Source organism: Eurypyga helias, unplaced genomic scaffold (assembly GCF_000690775.1).
Source record: "Eurypyga helias isolate BGI_N326 unplaced genomic scaffold, ASM69077v1 scaffold48965, whole genome shotgun sequence".
NCBI lineage: Eukaryota > Metazoa > Chordata > Aves > Eurypygiformes > Eurypygidae > Eurypyga > Eurypyga helias.
In genome coordinates this window covers 1-9763 of record NW_010253178.1, presented here as the reverse complement: position 1 = coordinate 9763, position 9763 = coordinate 1, and the positions used below count along the sequence as shown (strand labels likewise).

The following is a 9763-nucleotide window of genomic DNA, read 5'->3' as shown; positions in this document are numbered from 1 at the left end:
GTGGCGGAACGGCGAGGTCAGAGTGAACCAGTCCGCGCAGCCCAGGGCTGGTGGAGGCAGCTGGTGGAAGCTGGAGGAGTGGGGGAAGTGCCACCAGGCTTCCTCACCCTCGCGGGGAGACCTCACGGCCTTCACCCTCCGCCTGACCCAGAGCCTGAGCGCCGTGCCCTCCCCCCGCTAACGCGCAGGTACGGATCAGAGGGATTTGTCCCCTCTCTCCCCCGCGTCGGTAACTCCGTGCTTTGAGAGAAATAGGCAGCAGGGCCCCTGCGTTTTCAACTCCGCTGAGCTGCAAAGGGAAGCCAGTGATGTGGAAATTAGGTTAAACCGCCTAAGTAGGCAGCTTCTTGCACGTAACTAATCTGGCTGCTGCATATAGCAGCGCTCCAGTGAATTCTAGTCCGGTGGGTAAGTCGGGGGCAAACCGGGGCCCTCCGCTTGGTTTGTAGGCCAGGGAGGAAGAGAGGGGATGGAAAGTGAGGGAGGAAATAGGATGTGGCGGCGGAAGGGAAGCAGTTCTTCTCCGTTGAAACAGAGGAGGTCACCTGAGCCAAGTGCTGCACGTTAGGTCCTGAAGGAGACAAGGGGAGCACCAGAGAGGAAGCTGGACTCGGGTGTCAACCCGCAGCATCTAATTTACAGCATAGGTGTCACCGTGCCTTTTGTGTAACCCATTGCTCTTCTCTACAGCTTCTACACACCCTCTGCTCTTTTTCTGTTGCACAGGGGTGCACGGGCTCAATATTGCACCTGCAAGCGGCTGCAGGAACAGACCGCTGGCCTGGCAACTCACCTGTGCTGGGATGTGAGCAGCAGCTGCGAGCATCGAGCTGTGCCGGGCTGGTACAGGTGATGGCTTCAGAAAAAAGGAGCCACCGCTCTGTAAGGGCATATTCAGCGGTCCAGGTGAGAACGAGATCCCGCGTATTTTGGGGCTGTGAGGGGCAGAGGCTGGATGGTAGAGTTTTGGGCAGGGGATGACCAAGAAAATACAGGTCGACTAAAAGAGTGCACTGAGTCTTGCCTCGCAATCACCTCTAGGCACTAATTAACCCGTGCTTCGTTAAACAGGCTATTATTAGAGAAGTGCTTGGAGGAGAGCCCCTGGGACATGGCCCACTTCAATTGACAGCAGCAGCCCCAAAGCTTTGCTTAGAGAGCATCAGGCTGCTTCTAAAGTCTAAGTGCTGGCATCTACACTGCCTGTTGTCAGGAGCAAGAGCGCATCAAGGAGACATGTCCTACCTTGCTTTATGCTCAAATATATTGGGAAAAGTGTCACAGGAGCTAATGGTTCAAAGCCTTGACTCACTAAACCAAATAAAGGGCTATGCAGAGGGGAATTTGGCAGTGTGATTTTGTGAAGACCTAGATACTGCTTCCTTGTCATAGAATCACGGAATGGTTTGGGTTGGAGGGGACCTTAAAGATCATCTAGTTCCAGCCCCCCTGCCATGGGCAGGGACACCTTGCACTAGACCAGGTTGCTCAAAGCCACATCCAGCCTGGCCTTGAACACTTCCAGGGATGGGGCATCCACAGCTTCTCTGGGCAACCTGTTCCAGTGCCTCACCACCCTCTCTGGGAAGAACTTCTTCCTTATATCCAATCTAAACCTCCCCACTTTCAATTTAAACCCATTACCCCTTGTCCTGTCACTACAGCCCCTTGTAAAAACCCCCCCCCAGCTTCCTTGTAGCCCCTTCAGGTACTGGAAGGTGCTATAAGGTCTCCCCGGAGCCTTCTCTTCTCCAGGCTGAACAAGCCCAACTCTCTCAGCCTGTCCCCATAAGCAGAGGTGCTCCAGCCCTCTGAGCATCTTCGTGGCCTCCTCTGGACTATAACCTTCTGATGTTGAGGGCTCACGTGCAGTTACCCAGCAGGTTTGGGGAAGGTAGTTTATTGTTTACTTACGGGGGGCGGGAAGAATGAGGGCTGACTCCCTAAACTGATGCCATTGAGACCCAACACATAACTGGAGGAAAGCAGTGGATGAGGAGCAGCTAGAGTGAATCTAGATGCAGGAAGGAAAACAAATGAGGGAAGAAACAGCCTACCTGTAATCCAAAGCACAACCAAGGTGATGAGAAGGATGGGCTGTAAAGGGTTGGACTCGCAGGTACTGCAGAGGAGGCGGTCATAGCACGCTTTAATATAGATTTCACTTTCCCTTTTTGAATCTGACAGCGTTAGATGTTTCAGCTTTAATAAAATACACAGCTCTCACACAGCTACCCTTCCTCAAAAGGGGGAGGGTGATGGAGGTGGGGGTTGTTTCAGATTTGCTGCAAGGGAGGAGGGAGAAAATTAGTTTAGATTTGCTGCAAGAGCCATGGCAGGAAACAAAGGCATGATAGGGCTGTATGGCTCGCCCGGATAACCAGAGGCCTTGAGTAAGCAGAGAGAGATGCCCTCCCACAAGGACTTTATGCTAAGGCTGCGTGCTCAGCATGCTCCCTGGCACTGCAGCACGCGTGCATTTCCCTGCAAACGTGCGTCCCTCTCTCAGCAAAAGGAGGTGCTGAAGCTCTCAGCCGAGTGCTGGATTTCTGGCAGCGCAGAACAATTCAGCTGCTGCACAGAGAATGAATCAGGGCTGGAGAATGGGAGCAGAGCAAGACCCCCCCAGCTGGCAAGAGACTGGCTGGTTGTCACCCTGGTCATCTGTCCCCAGCTGACATGACACACAAGCTGCACAGGGGAAGCCTGAAGAGCGCTCGCTGCTCTCTCCTCAGCTTTGAGTGAGAACAGAGTGCAGCTTCCCCCCTCTGACGTGGCTAGGTGTGGGAGGGGAGCCCAGCTCTTCTCTGACAGTGTCTGAAGACCAGCAGTGACAGCGTTTGTCACAGAATGATTTTTTTTCTTCTTGGCTGGACTTATTCTAGTGGCAATTGTCTCTTTCTCCATTCTTTCCTTTCTGCCTGTGCTTGGAAAAACTTGCATCCAGATAAACAGACCTGTTCTAGGCTGCCAGGGCAGGAAATGTGAATTAGAAACCAACCTCCCAGGGAGTTATAAAGAGGGAAACACCGGAGTCATGCAGCATTACAAACCAACACTCCCATTTTGTCACGTTTGAAAGCGGAGTGGAAATTCTAGGAGCTTCCAGTGGTTCAGTTGGTTAAAAAAAAAAAAAAAAGTGCACACTACCCACGTAATTATTTTCATTCCCCCCAACAACTTGTTCTGAGTGGTGTTCTTCAGCCAAAATAAGTTTCACGAGGTGGGAGGTTGCAGGAGAAGAGGGTGAGAGAACACATCTGTTACGTGTGTTTGTTAGACGAGCTTCTTGCTCTCAGAAGGGGAACACATTATGAACCTGGGAATAAGCAAACCGTGGACAGTAGGTCTGTGACTAAAAAGGCTCAAGTCCTAGCTGGTGACATTTTTAACTGAAGCAGATGACCAGCCTGATGGCAGTAGCTACCACTATCCCCCCTCTTCCACTGCGCCTCGGCACTTGTCTGAACACCACCACAGCTGCATCCTCTCCCACTAATACAAGCCAGGGGACAGAGTGCAGTTCTGACACGCTGCCTGCCTTGAGCACAGCTGATTTGTGGGGAAGAAAGGGAAACATCTTGGGAGGGTTTTCTTTTTCCAGCCTGAGTGTAAAGCTGAACTTCTGCGACTGGCTTCTCTCCCCCATCATCCAGAGCTACAGGGAGAAGAGAGAGGAAAAAGCCACATCCCAGCTAACAGCTTGCCACTCTTGGACCAGGACAAGTTCGAACCGTGCGGGAAGACTCCATCTGAACTTTGCAATTAGGAGCTACTGCAGCGCAAGTAAGCCTATGCTGGGCTGCTCTGCTTCCCCATTCGCCCTTTGTTTAATGGAAACACTGGAGAGAAGTTTGCCAGAGACTCTCAAGGCTCCCGGAGCCCTTTCAGAAGTAAGGCTTGGACTCAGCTTGAAAAGCCAGACAGTACAGAGCAGACTGTGTCTGTGGGAGCAGGATGCTGCTCCTGCTCCGAGCAACAAGGTGAAACTCCCATGGCTGGGAGACATGGCAGCAAGCTGCGCGAGGGTGGGCTCAACTAGCCTCTGAACAGAAATATCCAGAGACCACGCACAAACATGCTGCCCCTGCAGCCAGAACTGCTGTCCCACAGAGCAAGGTGGACAAAAGGTGCTGTGGAGGCACGGGGACACACACATTTCAGACGTACACAGAAGGGGTGGCGAGGCGAGATAGCAGCTTGGGTCAGTTTAAAAGAGAAGGATCGATCTGGAACACGACAAGGAAGAGAATGTGGTTAATCATCATGCTGTTACAAAAATCTCAGAGAAACTAAGTTCCTATGCCTTTTTTGCTATGGAAAAGGTGTCCAAGACAGGCCATGTATCACAGAACATTTGAAGTAGGAGAGCAGAAAATTGTGAAGAAACCTGTTTGGAGTCTAGGACAGAAGAGCTAGAAGTGTAGAAACCCAACACCATTCTCCCATCACACAAGTAAGCTCAAACATAAGACATCCCTCAGCACCAACATCAATTTAATTCTTCCCTCTTCAGGACAGGAACAGGGCAGATAGCCCTGGGGTTACATCAGCAAGTGGAAAGAGGAGTAAGGGACAAACTGCGCTGGGAAATCCCAGCTAAACATGCAGGCGTCAGAACCACTCTACTCAAGACAGCCCAGACCTGCATGGGGGAAGAGCACAGTTCTTCTGAGTCAGAGGTGCAGTCCACTCAGGAGCCCGAAACGGCAATCTGAAGGAAAACAGGTCCAGGAAAACAAAATCAAGTCTTCTTCCTGCTGTTCTGTCCTGTTCCTAAGAGGCAGCAGGTTATTATGGCCCTATGCAGCCCCAGAAGTAGAGGAGGAAGCAAGTCCAAGCCTGTGAAACTACAGGGTCAATGCAACGCCTTTGGCTGTTGTGTTCAATACAGCACTGGAAACAACTGGAATGTCTCTGGCAACCCGCTGAAAGGGTGGCACGTTGGGTCCTTCCAATGTGTCCAGGATACCTGCAGGGAACAGAAAAAAAGGGGAGAGTGGCAAGAGTATGTTCAGATGCAGATGGCATGTTTCTTCTTGCTTTTCTCTCTGGCCAGGTAGTGGTTGATGGTGACAGGGCCCAGGACATGTGAAGCACTTGCAGGTGACAGGAGAAGGCATCTAGCCCCAAAGACTGAACAGGAGTAAACACTTCCATCCAGAGACAACAGGGTATAGATCACAGCTTGTCCTTGGGGCAGGGAAACTCTGTGTTCCCAAGAGGAACAGAGATCCTTTCATTTTGGGGGTGTCAGATCCAGTTCCCTGCCATCTGTCCCAAATGCAGACACTGTCAGGGATGCTGCTCTGCCAAGACAGATTGATAAAATCCTCTCCCCTCATCCCAGCACAGATCCTGCTCTTAGACCAGTTGTGTGCTTCCATTCCGAGACACACTTTCAGACTCGCGTCAGAAGCTGCAGCTGGGGGTGCAGTGTAGGATTTTTATCACTGCAGTGCAAACACAGACCACGTTTGGCAGGAAACTCGCGTACCCGCAGAAGTGTCCTCCAGTCCCCGTCAATTACTGACTCAAGGCTGATAAATCAGTCTTGGAGTGCCTTGCAGAAAATTGCTTGGAGTGTATTTTATCCTGTTTCATCTGCTGAAAAATTGCAGATCAGGGCTCAGAACCTTCCCCGTAAGAACGGATCCAGGAAAGAACAGTATTTACATCTAAAAGGACTTGTAATGCTATGCTGTAACCCCAATTAGACAGGTCTGCCTGCCTAAAAGCTCATGAAGAGGCTTGCAGAATTGCATATTTAGGGATCTAGAAACTCTATCTAGTGATGAGGTAGGAGATTTTTTTTTTTTAAGGAGATTGAGGCTTTGTTAGGAGAAAAAAACCAGACACAGAAGGGGACCTGAACATGTATAGCCTGGTAAATGGCATCAACCAGTGGAGGATGCAGCTTCTGCTATCTGTGTTGTACAACACGAGATAAAAAAGGTGTTACACAAAGAAGGAAGAAGACTTACGACATTTCCTGATCAGAGAAATACAACCTGACTTCAGCAAGATTCAGGAAGGGACTGTTCCATGCAGTTACAGTCACTGCTGTTACACTTCACTTGTGGGGAGAGAGTAAGCGTCCTGCCTCCCAGCTTACGTCTGAAGTACTAAACCTCGGTGCACACAAACTACCCCATGTCTACTTGCTGCTCTACTTCAACAGCTTCCTCTAGTAACGCTAGTGCTGGTCACTGGGTTGGAAACTGGCACGGATCCCCTCAGGTCAGATCCAAACTGTCCATCCCTTCCCTCAGAGGCAGCAAAAAGCAGCTGATCCCCAGATTTAACAGGGCACGCTTTCAGATCTCCCTTGCTTACCTTCTACCACCTTGTGATAAGCAAAGTGCAGATAGAGGAGGAAAAGCATATGCAGAGCAGCGAGAGTCCCGCACAGGATGAGCCGCTGGGTATGCCCCACGGTGCGCGACACCAACACAGCAACCTAGGAGAGAGGCGGAGATGTGAGATAAGGCAGCTGCTACTCCAACCTCTGGCACTGCGGTCGGGAGCTTACAGGAGGATGGGCCAGTGGAAACACTGCTCAGAGCCTTTGTCGCAGTTTGTGCCAACAAATTCAGAGTAACCTGACTTTGTTTTGTGTAGGTGAACCTTGCCCGGTCCTGCCAAGAGGGCGGGATGCTCGGGCCTGACTCGCCATGGCAACAAGGGCTGAAAGGGATTGAACCTCCTGCAGCTTTTAGAATGGGTAAGGATAGTAACCCAACCTCTATACACCAGTGGCCATACGACCCAGGAACGTCAGGCTGTTCTCCACAGCAGCCTGGCTGGCTGTGAAATGAACTGCCAGGCCCGAGGAACAGAGAGCAACAACACTTCCCTCCCTTTATTTGTCCCCAGAAGAGGAGGGCCCCAGGCTGCCCGTCCCTTACCATTCGTAGTGTAGAGAGTCCACCAACACCCAACCAGAAGATATAAAAAAGGGAGTGGAAGTGGATATTATAGGTGACAAAGAGAGTGATGCAGTGTCCAAAAAGACCGTAGCCCTGACAAAACACAAACGTCCACGTTAGAAGTGTCGGTCCCACACAATGGGCCGTTGATCAAGAGCACGGGCAGCCTATTAGAGGAGGTTTAGATTAGATATCAGGAAGAAATTCTTCACAGAGAGGGTGGTGAGGCACTGGAACAGGTTGCCCAGAGATGTTGTGGATGCCCCATCCCTGGATGTCTTCAAGGCCAGGCTGGATGAGGCTTTGAGCAACCTGGTCTAGTGCAAGGTGTCCCTGCCCATGGCAGGGGGGTTGGAACTAGATGATCTTTAAGGTCCCTTCCAATCCAAACCATTCTATGATTCTATGATTCTATTCCTGCAGCGCTTCACAGACCACTCATTCCATGCCAGAGTCAACCAGCACGACTTTAACAGCAGCTCACACCCAGATAACCTGTCTGAAGGATCCACAGGAATGTTTGAGATTGCAACACCTTGGGAAACAGAGGAAAGAGCCTCCGATTTCAGAGAAATTGGAATCTCCTAGTTTGGTTTTTTTGGATCAGGAAGTGCATAGCAGAAGGCCTGCAAGAAGAAATGGCCTCTTTGTGCTATCGCTGTGCCCGGGATGGGGCAGGTCAGAACATCCTGGAACTCCAGGTTGTCCCAGCACAGTCACCTGGGACAACTGATTTACAACGACTTTTCCCATTCTCTGGGAAGCGCTCACAAACCACCCTCATGCTGGAACACCGTGCAGCCCACCTGCACCCAGGGGCACCCCATCTGTACATACCAACAGCGACAGCATCTGCACCATCGTGATTTGGGCGTTGCACAGATATGCCAGGAAGTAGATGAAAGCAGAGACGCCCAACCAGTAACCGAAGCAGGTGCCAATGGCTGTGCCCATCAGTGTGCCTTCCCTCTGTGGAGACAAGCAAAAGGATGGGGAGGACTCAAAGTTAAGCGAGGAAGAGCATCTGGATGACACCCTTGGTCGTATGGTTTAGTTTTAGGTATTCTTATGAGGGGCAGGGAGCTGGATTCGATGGTCCTTATGGGTCCCTTCCAACGAGATATATTCTATTCTACGATTCTAAGTGACCTGTTAGCACCCAAATTCCACCGCAGAGTTCTCAGGTCTTTTCCAGGCATTATCAAGTAGCTGACTAGCAGTACCCTGGCTGCCACGTGAGTGACACCCCAGCTCTCCCAGCAGCAGAGCACCAAGATTTGCTGATGCATCCCTTCCTCCCATCCCCAAACAAACAGGCTCTTCCTCACGTCAATCTGCTTTTCAGCAAGATGCTATCTAGTCATAGGTTTCCTCTCCTTTCCTAGTGTTGTTACAGCAATCCAGGGCCCAGCCAACCCCAGACTTATCACTGAAACTCGCCGTACAATGATGGTGTCCGAGGTCTTCATCCCATGCAAAAGGATGGCCACCAGTGTGAAAACCAGCATGAGGGGTCCATACAGCTCGCCTGCAATCTTCTGCAGGAGGAGACAGAACAGGGGAGGATGGGTTAGTGCTCCTGAATACCAGGCCTCCCACCCCAAGCAATGCCAGCAGTGCCTGGGATGAAGTTTATCACCCACCCGCCTGAGAATTAACAGCAAGGCCATTGCTGATGTGAGCCAGGCAGAACGGGGTGTGTGATGAGGAGTCTGGGATGTTTGACTGTACCAGCACTAAACGTAGCACACTGGGGTTTGGAACAACCACAGGAAAAGGTTTACTGACATGTTCAGGGAGATGAACGCCTAACAAACTCTGGTCCTTAACAACACAGAGTAATTAAGTTTTACAGGGTGTCTGTGGGTCACTCACCTGGGCCATGAAATCTGATTCAACAAAAGGGAACTCACCTGTGGGAAATTAATCATCTTCACGGGAATCATGGACTCCAGCAGCCTGCATCACAGCAAAGCCAGGAATGACACCAGGAGCAGGGAGGACAACAGGACAGTCAACAAAATGCTTCAAAATAAAAGATCCCATACACCTATCCCCGGTGGCTTCTACTGTGGTCATAGGCCTTGGGGGGCAGCAAGTCATAGAATCATGGAATGGTTTGGGTTGGAAGGGACCTTAAAGACCATCTAGTTCCAAGCCCCCTGCCATGGGCAGGGACACCTTCCACTAGACCAGGTTGCTCAAAGCCTCATCCAGCCTGGCCTTGAACACTTCCAGGGATGGGGCATCCACAGCTTCTCTGGGCAACCTGTTCCAGTGCCTCACCACCCTCTCCGGGAAGAACTTCTTCCTGATACCCAACCTAACCCTCCCCACTTTAAATTTAAACCCGTTCCCCCTTGTCCTGTCACTACAGGCCCTTGTAAAAAGCCCCCCCCAGCTTCCTTGTAGCCCCTTCAGGGGTAGGTCCTTCTAAAGGATCACACAAGGTTACTAAAGAAAACAAACCTTACTCTTTGTTTACCTACACAGGTTAACTCTGCGGGAGAGATTCAATGAAAGTATTTAGGGATCCACTCAGGGATAAGAGATCGTCGACTGAACAGATCACTGACAGGAAGGAGAGCACTTTTCGTCATCCAGCCTCACCAAACTCGGCCTTTTTGGACACTGCCACGTTGCCAGCCCCATAGAAGCCGCGTAAGGCAGCGGAGCACGAAGGGGTTGAAGATGCCCCCCGCCCCCCGCCGGAGGTGGCCCAGGCCGGGCCCTGCCCACCTGGTTCGCACTTGGATGGGCTCCACGTCGAAGTAGGGCCGGAGGATGTCGATGTTGGCGTAGAGGCTGAAGGCCCTGGAGGCTTGCCTCTTCCC

General features: G+C 51.3%; 1 protein-coding gene across 1 annotated transcript; it reads right to left on the bottom strand.

The window, feature by feature from the left end:
- Positions 1–4480: 4480 nt before the first annotated feature.
- Positions 4481–9757, bottom strand: YIPF3 (Yip1 domain family, member 3; the record flags this gene model as incomplete). The annotated part of the gene is made up of 7 exons (XM_010152562.1): positions 4481–4972; positions 6337–6460; positions 6909–7022; positions 7767–7898; positions 8375–8467; positions 8843–8888; positions 9669–9757. Coding segments are annotated over 7 exons (720 nt in total), but the record flags the coding sequence as incomplete, so codon positions are not given.
- Positions 9758–9763: the final 6 nt, after the last annotated feature.